Source organism: Protopterus annectens, chromosome 5.part0 (genome assembly GCF_019279795.1).
Source record: "Protopterus annectens isolate FY-2018-M chromosome 5.part0, PAN1.0, whole genome shotgun sequence".
Lineage (NCBI taxonomy): Eukaryota > Metazoa > Chordata > Ceratodontiformes > Protopteridae > Protopterus > Protopterus annectens.
Window position 1 is genome coordinate 1,910,642,051 of NC_056735.1, and position 22,108 is coordinate 1,910,664,158.

General features: G+C 38.4%; 1 protein-coding gene across 1 annotated transcript; it reads right to left on the reverse strand.

The window, feature by feature from the left end:
• Positions 1-1,223: 1,223 nt before the first annotated feature.
• LOC122801982 (protocadherin-8-like) lies at positions 1,224-17,485 on the reverse strand. The gene is made up of 4 exons (XM_044071718.1): positions 14,783-17,485; positions 11,859-11,926; positions 10,294-10,424; positions 1,224-2,552 (listed from the first exon to the last, which is right to left on the reverse strand). Exons 1-4 carry the CDS (start codon positions 17,222-17,224, stop codon positions 2,158-2,160), a joined length of 3,036 nt encoding a protein of 1,011 aa, XP_043927653.1. The 5' UTR covers positions 17,225-17,485; the 3' UTR covers positions 1,224-2,157.
• Positions 17,486-22,108: the final 4,623 nt, after the last annotated feature.

The following is a 22,108-nucleotide window of genomic DNA, read 5'->3' on the forward strand; positions in this document are numbered from 1 at the left end:
TCCTTGAATACCAAGGGCAATGAGGAAAGAGACAGGGATTAATGATTATTTGATTATTTTATCTATTGGCATTTGATTACTGGAAAAGTCTGACTGGGAGGTGTCCATTTTCAATGGAGGCCCAGGGAGAAAAGTTCCAAAGTATTACAAAAACATTTTAAGAACAACAAGTTTGTAGCCTTAAAAAATAATACAAAAAATATACAGTTAAATAAGTATGCCAAATCAGACATAATGAAAAAAACATTGCTTAGGAATAGATACAAGTTATAAGACAATGATTTACTATTTCGAGAGATGTTAGCCAGTTTATACAGAAATTAAATGTAAGTTAGTATAATACAAACAGGAATTATAATACGAATTGTAAGAAAAAGTAGGGTCATGTCTTACTTAGAAAGAAGAGTCAGAGGAGAGAAATTGACTGAAGTAATGAAGTGAGTGAAGAAGGAAGAGTTTGGAAGTGTAACGTATGAAAAGATAATTGTTCATATTATCCATTAGAATCAGGAAATTGCTTTCTTATCCTCCTAACCTCACATTATTTGCCAAATAAAATGGTATACAATGCTGACTATACTCTACCTACTATACATGAACACATCAACGCACTCTTAATTCAAGCTAGAGAATGCATGTCTTCTGTAGCAATGGTGTAATCTCCACAGTCTGTAATATAAGTGGTTGTATCGTGCACTTTTCCCATATGAAACTTTTCCGGAGGGACTCTGCCAAATCCCTCAGCCCAGCACAAGTTAGCGAGAGGCAACCACTCATTCCAAGGTATTCCCAGGTGGCCATAGTGCAAGGGTCACTGATAAATCCCAGGTCAGCTGGGGCATAATCAAGACTAAAGCATCTCTGGCATTGAGCTGGCCACATAAGGCCAATGTTAGAAGAGCATTGCTGGCTTTTATTAGTTATAAATTCTCTGTACGTAAGTAAACAAATCAGATTTGCAACATGGCAAAAATATTTAACAAAAATACATTTAAACTGAAATCAATTATGTATAAGTTAATAATTTAAGAAAGCAATACCATCTCAAAGTTGGGTGACCTTGGAAACTGCAGATTTTGTTATCAGGCTTTAGTATTCTTCCAATTGAAGGCATAAGCAGCTTACAATATACTTCTTGGACCATTTTGGATGTATTCTGATTAAAATATTTTGCAGGCATATGTATTAAGAACAGTAAAAAGCATGACACCTCAGGAAAAGTGTTTAAGTTATGAAAGTATTTATAATAGAAGCTTGAAGACCAACACTTTAACATCCATAGTTGAAGTTTGCACACATCTACTTTGACTTAGACCATGACATAATGACATTTGTTACATGACATAACATCTGTTACATTACATAACAATATTTGTTATGGTAGAATTTTTAGTAGCAGTTCAGCAGGATGCACATAAACAACACATGAAAAATTAGAAATGTTTTCCTAAAAATATAAACCTTAGAGAAAAAATAAGTCTAGATGTTTCGCTAATATGTACACATTTACATCATATATATATATTTACATTAATTACATTACAATCAGGTACAAATTCTTTAAATTTACATTATTTACATCCTTTGGCATATATTAAATACTGTGTAATTTCCAAGTGATGGAACAAGTGTCTCTCATGTTACTCCATTTGTTTTTTGTTACAGTTCAGGTCTGTGCTTGTGGAAGGACTCGTGCTTTGACTGCTCATCACAATGACACTTTTGTCAATGCTTTAACAGCACGCCGCAGTATTACTTATAGCATGAATTTCATTATTGTTGATACATTAGTCTTCTATGCTCACAGGGGTCTTAGACTCCACTGTAGAGTGGCTATCGTAGAACAATGTTCCTTTGTGTTTGTGGTGGAGCACAGAACTGCTGTTAGTTAAGACACTGATTGTATCACCCACAAAGTATGGCTATGTTACATGCTACAAAATACAGCACCTAGCTATGTGCTGAATTGCATAGTCTGCAGCTAAAGGCTGTAGAAGTCTGAAGACATTGTTTCTGTCTTGCATAAAATAATGCAGTAGATTTGTCTTTTAAACAACTACTGTTTTTCTTTTAGTTTAAATTACATTCAGAATTTTTTGTATATAAAGAAATGTTATGCATGTCAAATCCTTCTAACTAATGACAAAATTGTATACACTAAAGAGAGGTAGCTAACTCAAATTTGCTTCCAGTTTCAGGTAACTGTGGAGCCTTGTCTTTTGGAAAAGAGACATCAGTCCTTTCATAAGAGCTGTTTTCAGAGAAAGTTCTTTTTCCATTTGCATGCAGCAGTGCCAGTTGCTGTGCATGTTTTACTTCCTTCATACATGGGATGCTGGTCTGGAAGTATGGCTCCCTCTTTATTTGATGTTGCTGATGTATTCTTGGAAAAGCTGTCAGCTGATGGTAGGCAGGCACTGAGGGACGTGCAGTCACGTATCTAGTCTCACACTGCAAAGTATAAAATTGTCCTGCTTCAGGACATTGGACTGGATATCGAATCCTGATTTCCTTGCTTCTCGAAAGTCGACTAGCCATGGTAGATAAATGCTCTAGAATAAAAAAAATATATATATATATGTATGTATACTATCTAATATATTAATTAGAATAATACTCTCCAATCACATTCAGACAGAAGATACTAAATAGTTGTCAATAAGCTATTCTGTTTCAGAATTAAATACTTTATCTAATGTAATGCATACCTGTAGTAATATGTAGTAGCATTTTCAGTCTTCAGATTGTCACTCTAAAATGCATTATGAAGCACCCATAGTGTCTGGACTGTTTACTAATAAACTCTTTAAACAGTGGGCAGTTTGTGTTTACATTTTTAATGCAAATCCCATATCCTTGAGTTGCCTAGTTAGCTCTTGTTAACACAATGCAACAAAGTACTATTTACTAATTTTCACTGAAAGGTTGTTGCAATTAGATTATCACTGATTTCTAGTCTGACCATGGGTACAGACTTCTTTCAGAACAAGAATTGTGAGTGACCTGGGGAAAGCTTAGCCTTCCAAATTAGGAAGAATTAATTTCTGAAACCTCACATATATGCCGATCAACATATGAGCTGTGTTCATTTCCTTTAAGGTCAGTTATTTCTATCTTGATGTACTGAACTGAATTAGTTATCAGAGTTAATAGCCAACCCTGAGGTTTGCTATTTTCTATATATTTTAAATAAGGATTTAATGCAATCTGAATAATAATTAACATTAAATAAGTTTGTGAACTCATAGTGAACATGTTTTCACACTTGTCAAGGGGCTTGGACTCCCCTTAATAGGAACCACTACTCATACCTCTCAGCCTGTTAGTGCAAGAAATCTAGACAAAGCCTAAAATGATGGGAGACAAAAGCCCAATGCTCTTCTAAACTGCAAAGCTGCTAGAATAAGAGGATTTGGATTAGCATGCATTTTCTGAATGATATGAGGATGGAAACTTAAATGAATGCCTTTATTTTTTAACTTAAGTCCTTGGTAAAAGTAAGGCATTTCGGTTTTTCCCGGTTAGGGGTCGCCCGGTCCGCTAATGATTGGCAGTGGATATTTTTTATGGTGCTGAGTTGCCAGCCTGACCTTCAAAGAAGTCACACTCATTCATGCATGCACCTACCTGCATGTCTTTAAACGTCACTCAACCACTGGGAGGACATGGAAACTCCACAGAGAAGGCACTCCAGCCGAGAATCGAACGAGAGAACCTCTTGCTGTGAGGTGACAATGCTAACCACTGCACTACCGCGGCTGTCAACTTCAGTTCTTGGTGATTTGCCAAAAAACATAACTTTTATGAGGAAAAGACTGAAAATATGTGGCAAAAACCTGGAAATTCTGTGAAAATCTAGACAGCTGGGAGCTATGCTCCTGACAGTCCTATAAATGGCAATGTCAGAGACCTTCACTCTTGTATGACTGTCAGATTTGGTGACTTATGTTGCTGTTTGTATGACAGGTTTGCTGGATGTCAGACATGTAAGAAAAGTAAGAGTACAGAACTGCTGACCTCTGGACCAAGAAATCCCTATAGTTACCATGACTGGGTGACATGCCTTACATGGGCAATATCTGAATCTACTCTTGAGACCTGGAATTTTGGAACTAGTAGGTGCAGACCTACAGTGTCTAGTGTACCTGAGCAACTCCTACACAGTTCTAGAATGGTAAAGAACATACATTAAACCACTGAGCCTAGGGATGGTCCCTAATCCATACAGTCACTCATATACAAAGCACTGAGCTTCTGAGCCTAGGGATGGTCCCTAATCCATACAGTCACTCATATACAAAGCACTGAGCTTCTGAGCCTAAGGATGGTCCCTAATCCATACAGTCACTCACATACAAAGCACTGAGCTTCTGAGCCTAAAGATAGTCCCTAATCCATACAGTCACTCATATACAAAGCACTGAGCTTCTGAGCCTAAGGATGGTCCCTAATCCATACAGTCACTCGTATACAAAGCACTGAGCTTCTGAGCCTAAGGATGGTCCCTAATCCATACAGTCACGCACATACAAAGCACTGAGCTTCTGAGCCTAAGGATGGTCCCTAATCCATACAGTCACTCGTATACAAAGCACTGAGCTTCTGAGCCTAAGGATGGTCCCTAATCCATACAGTCACTCACATACAAAGCACTGAGCTTCTGAGCCTAAAGATAGTCCCTAATCCATACAGTCACTCATATACAAAGCACTGAGCTTCTGAGCCTAGGGATGGTCCCTAATCCATACAGTCACTCATATACAAAGCACTGAGCTTCTGAGCCTAAGGATGGTCCCTAATCCATACAGTCACTCGTATACAAAGCACTGAGCTTCTGAGCCTAAGGATGGTCCCTAATCCATACAGTCACTCGTATACAAAGCACTGAGCTTCTGAGCCTAAGGATGGTCCCTAATCCATACAGTCACTCATATACAAAGCACTGAGCATCTGAGCCTAGGGATGGTCCCTAATCCATACAGTCACTCATTTACAAAGCACTGAGCTTCATTTTAGTATTCAAAAATCAAGGGCTTATATGCCAAAATAATCCAGAGAGTGTTAAAAACAATCCTTTTAAAAGAAGTAGTTCAAGAATATTCTAGTAAGGCAAGTGCACACTATAACATAATCTGTTTTCCACTCTAGTCTCGTGTACACTGTGATCTGATCTTACTGGGGTGCTATCATCTGAGAGCTTTAGATCCATGTAAGAAAGAATGTTAGTAAGATTAGGACAGTAAGTAGGGAAGCAGGTAAGTCCCAGAGCACAAACTCTACATACAAAACATATAAATGCTGGTATTCACAAGACCATGATGAAAGAATAAACCTACAGACCATGCTCATAATTTACTAAAGTACAGCAGGAATACAATATACTTGTCAAATTGGCTGCAACCGCACTGTTTTAGAGTGGTTGCAGTCAATGTGACAAGAGAGAGATGAGAGTAGATTCACGCTACAGTCCTTGATACATTAAAAACTATTGCATGTAAACGGTCAAGGACAGATGTGAACACATGCCAGTTTGGAAGACTTGTCGGTTATTTCTGTGGTACAAAAATATATATCTTCATTCCAAAAAATATGTTTACCAAAGGCCTCATTGTAGGGGAGGAAGTTACTATACATTTTAGTAGCATGTTGACGTGAACTCAGTGAAGGTGCTTGAGGAGAAAGAAGGGCGTCGTGTGACTGAGCTCTGTGTCTGCTGCTAAATGTTGAATCTTTCCAGTGCATCTGCAATGAAATGGATAAGACGAGCACCAAAAATGATGCACGACTGCTTCATAATAAGGAACAGTGAGAAATGCATATACATGACTTCGAACCGAGCAAAAAGAGAGAGGATATGGTCCAAGAAATGTAAGTAGCATAGAAACTTGAGCACTTTAAATATTTTGTGGGTACAGAAAATGAAAATAGTTTAGTGAAGAAGGGAACTTTGTATTTAATTACAGCACAATCATTTGAAGCAGCCAAGACTGGCGTAGGATGCCAGGAGGATGAAACAGATATTTTCCTTGTTTCTCACTTCATATTTGTACTCTAGACAGCATTGGACTGAAACCACTAGATTGATCGCATTTATGTCAGTAAGTCTACTTGCTGTAAATGTTTTGTCAGCTACATCCATGTCCTGAAAATAAAGCTGGACATGACATTGTTGCTTTGGCCCTGTACAGCATTGTAAAATCATTTGAAAACATCACTGACCTGAATTAAATGATCATGGGCATTGAAAGTTGACATAATGGTTAAGGTGTTTTCCTCAAAAACACAACATACTGGGTTTTATTTTCACCTTTGAAATAAACTGACAAAACTCAAAATAACCCACAAGAGCAGCTACTACTTTAGTATTTGTCCATGAATCTATACGTAGTTCTGCTTGCTACAAAGCATATTCTGCATCTCACCACCTGCTGCTAACTGTTTTGTGCCAAATGTCAGCCTTTTTTCTCAAAATATTTCATATCTGTTGTCTAGTAACTGCTGAACAGTTCATTTTAACAGAGGTACTATGGAAGACTCAACCCACATGAATCTGATGCTGGAATTAAGCAGAATAAACTTCTGCAACATTAAGGTATGCTTTATGTGAGGCGAAAAAGCAACATACAGTTAAGGTGGGCTTTGAGAAACAATGTATCATGCAGGGGATTCATAACAAAAATGACATATACCTTTAAGGGGACATTACTAGTTAAGAATGACAAGAATATGTTTTCCTAAAAAGTGAGGAAAGGCACTAAAAAGGCAAATTTGAAGTTGTTGTCGTTGTGTCTTTCGGCTTTTCCCGGTTAGGGGTCGCCACAGAGGAACTCCGGTCCGCTAATGATTGGCAGTAGAGTTTTATGTGCCGAGTTGCCAGCCCTGATGCACAACCTTCAAAGAAAGGTACGCCCATTCACGCATGTCTCCACACAGAAGACGCTTTCACTGAGAATCGAACGGGACAACGTCTTACTGTGAGGCGACAATGCTACCGCAGCATGAAGTACATCTGATTAAAAAAGGGATGCTGCTAAGTTGCAGTGTGAAGACAAAAAATGAAAAAAATAGAATGGAGGTAAGAAGCTGTAGAGCTAAAGTAAAAAAAGCTAACAAAAGAAAGGAAGGAAAAAATCAGCAGAAAACATCAATTCTAAATAAGGAGTATTGACTTGTATATAAGAATAAACAGCAGGCACAAAGATAAACTATTTCAGTACTGAGCTTCATCCTTTAATCGTATATGTGAATCCTTCCATCTTACACATTATGCTATTCTGATAAAGTTGCTGAAGTGCAAGAAAGCTCCCAGCTCTCCCACAAAAATGGCAATTGTAACTGATGGCCCAAAAGCTAAGAGATGGGAGCACCTGTCTGTGTTGCCAGTGAACAGAGCTTGGGAATAGACTTGGAACACTCGTAGAGTTGGCCAATGGGGATGGGATGGTGTGGCTAATGGCCAGCTCTCCTTTCTACTTGGAATATTTGCAGAAACCCATGACTGTGCAACCTCTGGTGGAGATCTGGAACCTCAAAGGTCATCTTAGGGTAAGAAGACATCCTCATATACATGCTCTAACTTGCCTCACATCTAGAGAATATGATCAACAACCACGGTTATGATAGCTGACAGATCCATACTTGTATATCCCATTAGATCCCACACCACAAGGAGCTAACACTGAGCTATTACAAGATTGACTCCCCAAGGACTCTGAAGACCCATCATGTAAATTATTCTTCTGGGAGTGTCTCAAAAGGATCCATTGGGAGATCTGCTTTTGGGTGATCTAGAGTGTCAGAAGAAGCATCAGGAGGCAATGTGGAGGTTGGGTGGGGGAGAACATCAAAAAATGCAGTTGTGATTGGTGGGCCTTTCTTGGTTCAAAAGGTGAATAATTCCATAAACAAAGAAGACTTAAACTGACATTTGTCTGCTGACAATTTATTGAGAAGAAGGTCCTAAATGAATTAAGTCACACACAAAAGGATAGCATTGCAGTGAGACTATATGAGACCCACTGCAGAATATTAAAGACATTATAAACAGCTTCTACTGCACTAGTCATAGCTAAGCTCAGTGGAATTACTGAAAAACGAATAATTCTGTAAGGCCATGGATATACCAATATTATCATGTAATATCAGAACATGGCTGATGCATGAAAAGAAAATCTGCATCCACTAGCCTGACCACAGTTTAGGAACAGTGTACAGAATCCATGCGTAAAGACGAAGTAGTTAAATACATCAATTCCTCTGGAGCATTAGATCAAATGCAACATGCACACATTCCAGTAAGGTTATATCAGATACTTCTTTGAGACTAGACTACAAAACTACTGAGAATGGATTAAGAAAAATAACAGACAGCAGTGAAAATGGACCAAAACTGAAGAGTGAAGGTGTGGAGAAACCCTGTGGTGAAGACAATACATTTTCAAATCATTCTGAGTGAAGAATTAGGTATGCTCTTCTGCACCTTTATAACCTAGACAGACACAAGAATGGTATTGATGTGTATGTCAATATGGTAACACAAAAAGTACAAATACAAGAAATACAGTGAAGCCCTGTAGAAGTGGATGGAAGTTGAAAGGATATGAGTAATATGACTATTTTTGAAGGCTCATTTACTGAATATGAATCTAGGAGGACCTCTGTTGAAATAATGTTGTCTGCATTATAAAGCAGCGTTGCTTTTAAAAATCTTTCCAAAACTCAAGAAATTCCACAGTTTTCTGAGATATAGGGGTAACTCTCATATGCTGTTGTACAATTTAGGGATAGAGCATAGGCCATAGCCTCCTGTTTTGACTAGTTTTCCTTAAAGAGAAAATAATTTACTTGGCATGGTCAATGAGATGTTATTTTGTTTGACTGGCTACAAGACATTCACTTCTCTTAACTTAGCTTTAGAAGTACTGTCAGATATTCATTACTGTGAGAACCACATATGAATATGATGCAGTTGTTATCAGATAGTTATACAAGCAAGACTGAACTAACGCCAAAACAAAATCAGAATCAAAAACATGATGGGTACATAGGAAATCCTGACTGACTGACTGATTGACTGACTGTTCTGTAGGCTCAGTGTTGAATTTTCTTAATTTCACTGAATAGCTTTTAAAATATGTAAAAAATAATAAATCAAATAAACTGATTATATGAAATGATGAAATTCTATTCTTGGTATATTATATGGATAAGATAGACAGACAGGCAGATAGATAGATAGATAGATAGATAGATAGATAGATAGATAGATAGATAGACAGATAGACATATAGATAGTTTTGTTTACAGGGAAGTCTAACTGGGCTTGGGTACCCTTATTCAGCAGAGGCCTGGGGAGAAATGTACACATAGACACACACATGAACAAGAGTGTGACACTTAATTATATACTCATGAAAGAAACTCAGAAGAAACTATTAGAAGTAAACTGCTCAAGCTTCACAACATCGAAAAAAAATTATAAGAGTGTTTTTTGCAGGGGGAGGGTCAGTTGGTAGTACAGTGCCGACATTCACTTCCTAACCATCATTTCTGAATGCAGTCAGGACTGACGCTCTTCATTGCTTTGTGTACGGTATAAGTTGTTACAAGCCACTTGCAAATGTAAAGTAGCTACTACGGCTACAGCTTATCCAAAATGTGATGGGTGGATGTTCTGTTCTGGGCAAGCAAACATAATGGTACTGCCGAGAACCTGACACCAGAGAAGGTTTAAAGCTTACTGACACCTGACTTCTTATACCTAATCCCGGAACCTAAACTCCAAAGTGCTTTTTGAATGCCTTGTTGAGATTGCCCCCTCTCCTTGTGTATTGTCTTGGCTCCCTAACTTAAACTACCCATTGAATATACTTTTCCAAGCTACCACTTTCACCTTTCCTCTACTCTGCACCACCTCCACTCACAAAGCAGATACCCTGACACTGTGTATGAATTCAAAACAGTTTTTATTACTCCTCCTTTTAAATGTCTTTTGGTCTGATTTTGAACATATCACTGTGAAGAGCAAATAGATATTAGATTCTAAATGCAATTCAATAATGTAATGCAACAAAAATAAAGGAGTCCTTTTACTTCATTGCACTCTGTTTTAATGTTAAACAATATTCTAAAATTACACAAATATGTGAAAGAAGACAGCACTTAGTATTTAAGAACAGCAGCAAAGATTAGTTCTAAAGCTGTAAAATCTTAAAGCCAATTAGGATTTTCTATTTTTATAATTTTAAATACATAAAATATTACAGGCATATAAAATTGCTTAGTAGAACTCACCAGTTTCTGCAGGCTTGCAATTCACCGTGTAGTTCCTTGACTCATTTCTACTTGTATCCGAGTCACTGTCATTGCTGTCACTTTCACCTTTTCCACTGTCCTTCATACTTCCAGGATCTGAATTTGTGATGCTACATGTGATAAAACAATTATACTATTAGAATGTCTTTAAAATTAAGGTATATCGCTCACAGTCTGTAAGGTAAACAAAAATTATCTCAATTATCTTTGGAAGTTTTGTGAATTCACCATGGTTTATAGTACAACAACTACAGTCATAGAGGAACACATTCTAAAACAAAATTGTTCTCATTGTAAGGGACTTAGTTCAGTATCTGGCCTATCTATAAAGCAGGCTTATACCTGAATAAGTCACTTACACTGAGAGCCAGTTTTTAGAACTGGGCTGTATGTGGAAGGCTACACTGCAAAAGATGTGCTTAGGATCTGGGATTAGGTATAGACAAAAGGAAACAGGTACAGGTATTGCTGCCATCAACAAATTGAAAATAAGAATATGCACAGAAAATGAAAAGTAAATGTTCTGATGTTTCGTTCATATAGCAGATTTTTGAATAGAACAGATTGGATGTCTAGGAACCTAATATGGGCAGTGTTGTGATGATATGTGTGTGTTCCACAACTGACTCTTACATCCTGGCGAGTAATCAGAGGTCGTCGTAAGAACAGTCAAGTGTGTTTAACGCTTGGGTTTCTCTTAAATCCTGTTTGCATCCTTTGCTTTTCTATGTCATTCCTTCTCAGCTAGTCATTTGCCTGATGTTAATATAATGAACATACATTCTTAAATGCCATGCTGTTTTCTGCTTGCCTTATTTTACTCAGTTATGTGGACCACTTTACTCAGTTATGTGGACCATTTTACTCAGTTATGTGGACCACTTTCTAGCCTTTCCTTTTTGTGTATGAAACAAAGATGGAGCTTGAAAAAAGGAATAACCAGAATGTGTCAGTGGTGATCCAGATAATAGAACTGCGAGTAACAATTCAACATAATGAAATATTAAGATTAACTTTACCTATACGAAAGTGGTCATTAAACTTTTAAGTATGTTATTTAGGATGCTAAATATAAAGGATTCAAACAATTGCAAATACGTATAAACTCTTGATAATGATAATGTTACAACACAATTATTTCTCTTTACTCATACATATTAAGTGAAAATAATGTGTTAGATAAAGAAAACTTACAAAAAGATTACCATCTATAACAGGTTAAAACACAGAAGAAGGCTTCTTTCATTTGATCTGTATAAGTATGAACTGCAGGTTTGTCACAGGAAATCTCTTGTCTAAAGTCCTAAGTAGGCACTACATAAAAAGAATAGACTGAACGCTTTATAAATATTCACTCAAGTCTGTGAGGGAAGACTTTTACTTGGATCCTGTCCACTTTATCCACGTAGTTCAAGCCTGGCTGATACTTATAGCAAAAAAAAAAAAACTCGCAGACTGTGTGATAACAAAATCGAGAAAAAGAGTCAGTGTTTTGTGATAGGATGGTGGTGGAACACAGAGACTAATAATTCATGGGTACTTACCTCAGGCTGCAGCTTTTGTCCCCTGACAATTCAGTTGCTGAATGAATGCTCATAAGAGGTTCAAAACCCTGCAAAGAAAATGGCAGCATGATGTGAGACCACAATACATATTCTTACTGAATAAATTAATATATTTATCTATTTATTTACATTTCATTGACAGCTAATTCCCACTAGGCATTGTGTAGTTTCAGAGGAAACCCAGGCTGGTGTTTATACTAACAAGTGATAATTTAGTTAGGACATTTGTGAATTCCCATTGCCCCTTCAGTAAATGGACTAGGATATTTTATATCTGCTGGAGCTAACACCACATCATGAGGGTGGACCTTTATTTAACATGTGTTTCAAAGCACAGCACTGCAGGGGCCCAACACTCCATCCCCTCATGCCACACAATAGTATCATCACTGCAATTTGAATCCAAACAGCTGGTTCAGAGATAGAAACCATAGACCTATGAGCTTCCAAACATTGCAAACAAATACGCAGTTTGCCAAGTCACAAACACTACTAAGATACTGAGGATCAGAAAGTGGCTTGTGCAGACAATTCATATCTAGTATATTAAACTTTACTAGCTTTACTGATGAACAACTAGATTGTTTACTGTTTTAGACAATGTGTCAGAAATACCAGTACGAGAGTCTCATGTGTGTGGGGGTCAAACATGTTGCTTCAAGGTACTTAATGCTTGAATAATTTGTAAATTTTTCAGCATATTTATAGCTACTAGGTATCTCATCCAAAGGAAGACACACTCAGGACAGCAATTGTGTAGCTCTTCTACCTCTGCATTTTAAACACCTCCACTTATCATCTTGAAGCAAAATCACACACACAAGGGAAGTATTGATTTGAACTCACTTTTGACTAGTGTACCTGTGTGAAACAGACATTAGCCATTTCTTTTACAGAAAACGAATTCTTACCTACCTATCTAACCACTTTCTCATCTTACATTCTCTTAATATCATATTCTAAACACATTGAAAATCATTAATTAGCATACTTTTCATGTTGAACATATTTTCTGAAGATTTCATAAACTGCATCCATTTCAAGCTATGTCAAACGTGATCGCCAATCGATTCATTTTTGTAATTGTCAGACTGGAATGTTTTACTTTATTTAACATTTGTTAACCGGGAAAGGCCAACTTGGAACTAAGCCAATTTTCAGTGGAGGCCTGGGGAAAAATGCGCCAGACGCATGTCTTTGTAATGTGGAAGGAAACCTGAGCACCTGGAGAGAAACCACACAAACACAGGGAGGACATACAGACTCCACACAGAAGGCACCCTAGCTGAGAATCGAACCTCTTACTGTAAGGTGACAACGCTACTGCTGCCCCACTGCACCATTTAGTACCTATAGCATTTTATGTATTCAACTAGTGAAATCAAATTGTATCTGCATCTACATGTGTTAAATATCTGTAAAACTGTAAATCTGTATATATGCAAATATAGTGTCCATTGCAAAATGTGTTTGTTAGATATTGTCACAGTTTAAAAAATGCATTAACTGCTGTAGAAAATTATTGTAAAAATAATAAATTGTTACTCTGTAGCCTATTTCATTGTTAAAAGGATAATATTGACCAGTCTAGCCACCCATTTATCAAGAAACTAATAATAATAATAACAACAATAATAATAATAATAATAATAATAATAATAATACAAGTAAATGTTCCAGGATGTCAAGACTCGGTGCAGTGGCTTATCCTCGTGTAACTCTTATATTTGATGCAGTGAAGATTAGTGTGGGTTACATCTCCAACACAGGCATTTGGAATAACTTTCTAGCACTAACACCATACTGCATTTGTCTCAACTGCTACGACTTTAGACTTTGATTTCTGCCTTTGAAAAGGATAAGAAGTTACTTTTCTAAGTGAACAACTCAGATTTGTTTTTCAGCTTGAAAGCACCCCCAGACCTATGTGTTATTTTTTTCTGGACTTCAAGGTTCCCAAACAAAACTAGACCCTTATTTAATAAAAAGTGAGTACACGTGTCTACATGAATCCTTCAGCTGGATATATGTAAAGTTCCATACCTCTCAACGGTTCCTGATTTTCAGGGATACCCCTGATTTTTCATTCAAATGTTAGCTCTGTCTGGCTTAATCCTTCCCAGACTGGTGACTTTTGGAGAAAAGGTGATGAATTACACTTAATAAGTAATAACAATAACTAGAGTAACAGGCTTCTACTTCAGAAGATGTATATTTATTTATTTGTTTGTTTTCCAGGGAAGGGCACTGATCTCCATATTAATTCACATTATCTTATTCTGTCAATGTGTCAGTTTAATAGTAGTAATACTTCAGAAGAATCCCTGATTATTTCTGGATTAGTCCCTGATTCACTGAGGGCTATGGTAGGTTCATATTTGGCAAACTGCCCTTCTGGGCCATTTTAAGCCTAGCCAAACTCCCCGACCCAAAGATAAGAATCAAATGCTGTACCTTGTGTTTGTGAGGTAAACGCTTCAACCATTGCGCCAACCACCAAAATAAAAGGCTAGACCTATGCTGGTGGAGCAAGTCTGGACGAAATAATGTAGGAGCACCTTGTCCAATACTTTGGAGTAACAGAAATATTCTTACACGTGTTATTACTCTGGTTTACCACTGTGCTGCACTCGAGTTTACTATAATTAGCTGAATCTGAATTCCATTTTAAATGTTTTACTTTTTTTCGAAAGCAGACAAACTAGCAAATAATATAAAACATATCTCACAGTAACAAAAAATATCACGAACTTAGAATAAAATGCAAAGACAAAATCTGCCTTCAGTGCGGCATACACTAAAATTACACTATTCCCCAGCTGTTGGGAGGAACTTTTAAATGACATATCATTTAACTCTGCAAGTATTACTCCATTACAGGCTGCTACTTATCAGATGCTTACCTTTGAGCTAGCCTTCTGCGTTGTCAACACATCCTGTCCATATTTGCCTGGAGAGTCGCTGCTGTGTTCTGAACTAGTCTCGTCACGGTCTTCCATACTTTCTGAAACAGTGATGATGGACAAGTTGCAGGAATCTGCAGGTGTCCGAGATGAATCAGAACAACCTGAGCCAGAGCTTACCAATCCTCTGTTTTCAGATTGCTCTAGGGTTTTGACCTTATCAACGCGGTCTCTTTCCCTTCTGGTCGCCGAGACCACGATGATGGCAATCAGTAGTAATACACAGCCTCCAGACAGAAGTATGATAACTGCCACAGACCAGTCCCATCCTATTTCCGTGCCTTTCCATGAATGTTCCAGTACGCCAATCTGAACACTAGATGGAGCCATTTCCACAAGAATAAAACTGATGACTGCAACAGTGGTCAGGGGAGGTCTGCCGTGGTCAGTTACTGCAACCGTTATGTTTACAGATTCAAAAGGTCTATAGTCTGTATCTATTTTCCTAGCAAGCACGATCTCGCCAGATTTTTTACTGATGGAAAAGCCTTTGAATGTATCAGCTAATATGTGATAAGACAACTCAGAGTTTGACCCTTCGTCAATGTCTCTGGCATTAATCTTGGTTAACAAGTAGCCCAACGGTGCGCTAATGGGCAATACCACATCAGCTGAGCCATTTCTGAGGAAAGGGCGCGTGATAACTGGGGCATTGTCATTCTCATCTAAAATATTAACAGTTACAAGGGCAGTGCTTGACAGTGGAGGGACACCTCCGTCACTGGCTCGTATCGACACTTCGATCTTTTTTAGTACTTCGTAGTCAAAAGACTTCTTTGTGCACAGATTTCCTGTGACGGGGTCCAGAGACACAAGAGAGGAAATGGGAGCGCCAGCCCATATTAATTCTGGTTCTGACAATTCGTACGTCACTTTACCATTCTGTCCCAGGTCTGGATCCCGGGCCACGACAGTGGTGATATAAGCTCCGGGCATGTTGTTTTCTAAGACTGACACTTCATAGTGGGATTTAGAGAACAGGGGTGCATTGTCATTCTCATCAGTTATTCGAACAGTGAACTGCACAATGGTTTTAAAAGAAGGTGACCCTAGATCCTCAGCCACCAGAGTCATATTGTACTCGGGATTTTTCTCCCGATCGAGAGGAGCTGTGGTTAGTACCATGTAGCTGTCCTCATAGGCTTGTTGCAAACCTATGTGACTGTGGCCATGAAGGCTACATCGAACGCGCCCATTGTCCCCCGAGTCCCTGTCCAAGGTGCTGATCAGGGCCACAAAGCTGTCTTGCGCCGCCGCTTCTGTTACGTAAACAACCTCCTCGCTGAGGGAGCTCATAGGAGTGATGGTCACCTCTGGAGCATTATCATTCACATCTTTAAGGTGCACCATCACTTTGCAGCGTCCCGGGACTGAATTCGGACCCAAATCAAGTGCTTGAATATCAAGCTCATATGACTCTCTTGTCTCATAGTCCAGGTGGCCACTAACAGTTAAATGCCCAGAAACAGGGTCAATTTTAAACAACTGCAGATATTCAGAACTCACTTGCCCACTAAACCCGTAAATTATCTTTCCATTCTCACCTTCGTCTTCATCAGTTGCACTTAGTTCAAGCAATAAGAACCCCACAGGGACATCTTCATTCACTTCTACACTAAATACACTTTGCGAAAATACCGGGCTGTTGTCATTGATATCGGACACTTTTATGTTAATAGTTAATGTGCCAGATAGTGGTGGGTTGCCACCATCTATAGCCGTTAGTTCTAATTCGTAAAAGTCTTGCTTTTCCCGGTCTAACTCTTGGACTAACACAAGTTCAACGTACTTGCTTCCATCTCCCCTGTTCTGCATTTCATCAATTATGAAGTGACTGTTAACCGAGAGGCGGAAGCTCTGGATAGAATTCGCACCAACATCTTCATCAACAGCCACATCTAGGGAGACTCGAGTGCCCAGTACCGCATTTTCAGACATTTCTAATGATAGTTCGGAGCTAGAAAATACTGGACTGTTGTCATTGATGTCTTTCACCTCTACTTCTACATGGAAAAGTTTGAACTGGTCTGTTCCAAAGCTCACCACATCAAAGGTCATAGTGCATTGGTGTGATCTTTTGCAGATCTGCTCCCTGTCGATTCTCTTGGCTACTGTCAGCTGTCCGTCCACTTCCCTCACACGAATAACAGAGGCGTTTAACGGTTTCATCAGGCGAAAGCTGGAGTTTGTTTTCTCCCCAAGACCAGCATCCACGTCTCTTGCCAAAGTACCAATGACAGTACCAACGGCATCTTCTTCATAAGTGGAGAACTTGATGGTCAAACTCTGTGTGGCAGAAAACAGACTGAGCAAGAAAAAGGACCCGAGCAGAGTCCTTAAACCTGACATAGTGGCAGGGTATGACTTACTTAAAAACTTCATAAATTCCTTTCCCGCTTCTTTTTCTGAAAGAAAACGATGCGATATAACGGTATCTTCAAATCTTAACTCAAAATAAACGCTAAAATATTAAGGGATTTACTTTTGTTTAGAACAAAATCGCCTTGCATTAGACTGCCGGAGTCACTTGTTTCGTCAATAGGCTGACCAGTACTCTGCAACTGTTAAGCCCGTGTACTGTCCTGCACTGGAGTACCGACGGGGTTTTATTCACAGGATTATGGAAATGAGCAACCCTTCTGACCAGCCATCTTTGCCACCTGTTGCAAATGGCTGCGTGACCAACTAGTGCCAAATGGCTTCTTTGCACTACAGCACAGTTTGGTTTTCGACAACTGACGCGTAACCACATGCTGCCTAAAAGTTGGCACCTCAAACTGTAAAGCAAATGTTTTCCTTAATCAAAACACAAGTGGCAAAGTGTGTGCTTATGTATATGGAGACTGAGGGCAGTGCTCTGAGTCAGCTCGTTTTTCAAATGAATGCAAGAGGGATCCCCAGTTACCAGCAGAAACTTCTGTCTTGCGATGAAATAAAATTGCCCGGGTTATATACGTAGTTTTGTACTAAATGTTTGGATGTTACATAATCATATTTACCGCCATGTATATATCCCAAGTTAAACACGACAGAGTCTTCAAATAACCGGTTTCGGTAATAAGACTGTTTTAAAAAATGTACTCAAACAAGACCTCTCTACCTTTAGCACAATAAATCTGGACAAAGCCTAAAACAACGGGGAGACAAAGACCCAAAATAGGGTCAGATTTTAAATATTGCTCTTAAAGGTGATAGAATGACATGATTTGTGTTAGCGTGCATTTTCTGAAGGATTTTTGACTTAAATTTTGGGTCTGTCTCTCTTAATCCCCCCTAAAATTGGTGAGTTTTGGAGAAAAGTTGGGGAATTACACTTAATAAACAATGACAGGTTATAGACTTATTTTACTTCAGAAAATGGACAGTATTGTATTTCCCATTTTCCTTGTCTGTCAATGTCTCAGGTTAGTAAAACTAATATTTTCAGTGTCCCAGATTGACCCTGATTATTGCTGGATTTATCCATAATTCTGTTGAGCTTTGCCCCTGATTCCTTGAGAGCTATATGGACTTGAACACTTATTTATTAAATACACTATGATTGACGTTAATTATAGCCAATACGTCGGTTCAAAGCTACACGGAATCCTGTCAGCAAAATTATGATGTCACTGATCAGACCTCTCTATTGGTCCCTAGTGAGCTGCCAAGCAAACTGATGGTAAATGCTGTTCTTTCACAATGGTCCCCAAGACTGTCTGCCCCTGACAGATACTATAATGGGTGGGGGTGGGAAGGGGGTGCACAGCATCAGTATCGAGCTATATTTTTGCTGCAGTGTTTTCTTTTACAAAATACAGACATGCAGAAGTTTGAAACGTTGCAGTCACTCACTACTAGAGATTAAAAGCACAGACGTTTTTATTCATCCAATAGTCCTAATTATTTGATAACTGCCTTAGCGGTCTCATCATCATCTTTCGGTTTTTCCCGTTAGGGGTCGCCACAGCGGATCATCTATTTCCATTTCTTCCTATCCTCTGCATGTAACTGCCTTAGCGGTCTAACAGGTTTTAACTACAACTGTCCTCCTTAGTCACAAAGACACAGGCAAACATTTTACAAGTACGACCTCTACACACACACACACACACACACACACACACACACACACACTCCGAGATTATCATACAATTATAATGTATTTGAGAACTTAGAAATACAGGAACAGTTGCAAAAGTAACCGAAGCACACAAGTGACACTCACGACGACGGCCAATGAAGTGAGACTACGCTATCATGCAGCCATACAGTTGTTATTATAACAAGATAAAGCTATGTTTAGAATTAATAATCCTCACAGTGTGTGTGTTGTGTGTGTGCTCCAAACTTGTGAATTCACTATTCATGTGCTATGCTGCCGCTTAACTCTGACACGTTTTAAAGTATAACATGAGACAGCTGTTCGGTTCCCGGTTCTCTTTCGACCTATTATTACCCCCTTAATACTCCTTCAGCCCCCAGCTGGAAACAAATTTCATTGTTGCTTGGAGAACAATGGCGCACAAAGGCTTTTAGTATTCAGATTGTGTCATCGCTAGCGTGTCACTGTTTTATTAATTTGTTCTTCCTTTGGGTCCATTTCCTTAATTGGTTAAAAACTGGTTACAAGCCATGCTTGTTTGCAGTTTGAAAAACTGCTATTTTGTTTAAAACAGAAAACACAAACCTCTTCTCTACTCTACAACGGAAAGTATTCAACGTTCAGTAAATTTAGACTTTTAGCAAAAATCAAAGATAGACAACTATCTTGAAAGTGTGAGCGCCCGGTTTTACAAAGTTATTTCATTTTGTGTTTCCCTAACTTTTCCACATTTGGAGAGGCGCTGATTGTTAAGAGGCTGCAGTCTTTTGTACTAGCTTATCTTGTGTTTAACAACATATGCTGCTGTGCATTTTAAACATGTACTCTTTTTTTAACAGGTACACAATGTAAGCACTTTTTACTTTCCCAGTGGTTACATGCACAAAGGGAACACAATAGGTTTGGGAACGGGGTCCTGCAACCTGCTGAGCCAGTAACTTTCATTTTATTTCCAAAACCATGCGCAATCTTAAACATTCTACTGCCGAATTAGAGATCTAATATATTTCACTGATGCATTACTCTGTACCCTGTTTTATCTTTAATTGGAACAGCAGACAGGAGTATCTAGATGCGCTCAATCACAACGAAATTGTCAGAATCAAAAGCAAAGCTGCATCCTAGTACTACAGATAAACTTTGTCTTAGACCAATTAGGTGTTAGCTGACCTTATATGTTTGTGATAAGCTTATTTGTCAACTATAATCTTTGTAGAATCGTCTCTTTATTTTTTACAACTATTTTTATCAATGCACTTATTTGCGCAAAACTGTGCTTCTGAATACACTGCACTTACTTATAAAGATGCGACTCGCAAAACATATATCGGTTCTTACATCTAGTGGCATGGACACCTTGTTACCACGGTGTCACTGCACTATAAAGCAGGTATCCGCATCTTAATTTGCAAGGTTAGAAGGAATGCGCCTCATTGGGCAGACATGCTTGCTAGGTAAATGATGACAAATGTGTTACCTTGAAAAATATAAGACCCCAAGCGCGCGCGCGCGCGCGCACACACACACACACATCCCCTTTTTATCTTTGTTGTCGTAGGTCAATATCCATCTTACACATTATGGCAGCACATGAAGGTTCTTAGCATCGATGAATATTCATTTTCTGGAAGAAAATGCACGCAGGCTATCTCAATAACGCTTTTAAGTATCCGGCATTATCCCTCCTTAATTTACAACACTAAAATACCTCACATGTTAATTCAATACAACATCAGGATATTGTTACCATAATTCATACTCGTACCCTTGCGATCCAAGCAGATTTTTTATTTTAATTGCATCTCAAATCTGGTAAATGGCCACTAGACAGAAAAAAATATCATGGCTTAATTTTTATGCTATCCAATATAGAGGTTTGCCTATAAACTATTAGTCCCCACATCTCGCAAGTGTACCTCTTTGTTAGGAACGCTCCTCATTTGGGGTCTTTAAAAGACCGCGTTCCTCAAGGTTCCACACTGAAAGGGTCTGTCACTCATTATTTTTAACTGATATGCACGGTAAATATAACTGAATAATATTAACTAATCAAAGGTGTTTTTATATGCAAAAATAGAATAATTTAGCCATCCTATGAGCTCTCTAGTTGAAGTTGTCAATAAGCTGTTACTGTTTCACATTTTGTGTATTTTCCTCATTGTGAGGCGATGTTCCTTATTTTAGAAATGGAAGGTTGATAGCTATAAGTCCCTCTTATGTATCTGTTATTAAACTCTTACATGATCTGCTGATAATAACAGGAATGTCTGGCAATTCATAGTTTGGAGCTTTTCTCCCCGGGCCTCCGCTGAAAATGGACATGTATCCAGTCGGACTATCCCGGTTAACAAATGTAAAATAAATAAAATACATTCCTAGCAGAAGTCTACAGTTTGGAATATGCTACTCATTTCCAAAAGTGTGGCTACAGTCTTATTTCTTACAATTTTATTATATGGTTTGGGCGTTTGGCGTTGCCTTGGTGGGTACACAGCAGGGACAAATTGGACAGATTCTGTCTTAGTGTCAGACTGCTGGCTGTCACACAACTGTTGAGCCTTAGTTTGGCTTAGGCTTCAGAAGATTTTAACGGTGTTAAGAATAACACCGATTGTTATTCTTTTGTTTAAGCACACTTGTTAGAACATTGTACAGAATGTGGCTTCCCAAATGTCAGAAATCTAAATACAATCAACCGCACCTCTCAAATGTTACACAGTACGAGGTACTTCACTCATGTTACCGTGCAGAAGCCATCATACCATAAAGAGAAGGTTATCTTCACTGATAATTTGTCCCCATACTTACAAATTTTCGAAACGGGGTCTTCATCACTTCACAATATTATATAACAAATAAACATCCATATGCTTTATTTATTGTATATCGTTCCCATTTGATCAAGTCACACATTCTATGACATTATTGCTTACTTTTCTGAAGAAAAGTCGATAGACGTTTAACCCACTTCTACATGTACATCAGACAGAGGTATGATACTGGCTTTTCTCAACATCTCTTTTGAAAACAAAAACACAATGTGTTCAGAAGGAAGAGTTTGAAAACAGAAGTTTATTTATTTTCACCCAAAACGTTTGAAACCAGAGGTGTAGGCAGAAATCTTTGATGTTAAGTTGTCTATTTCGCCTTCATTCTTGCTGGTTGGGTTCGGAGCCGATCCT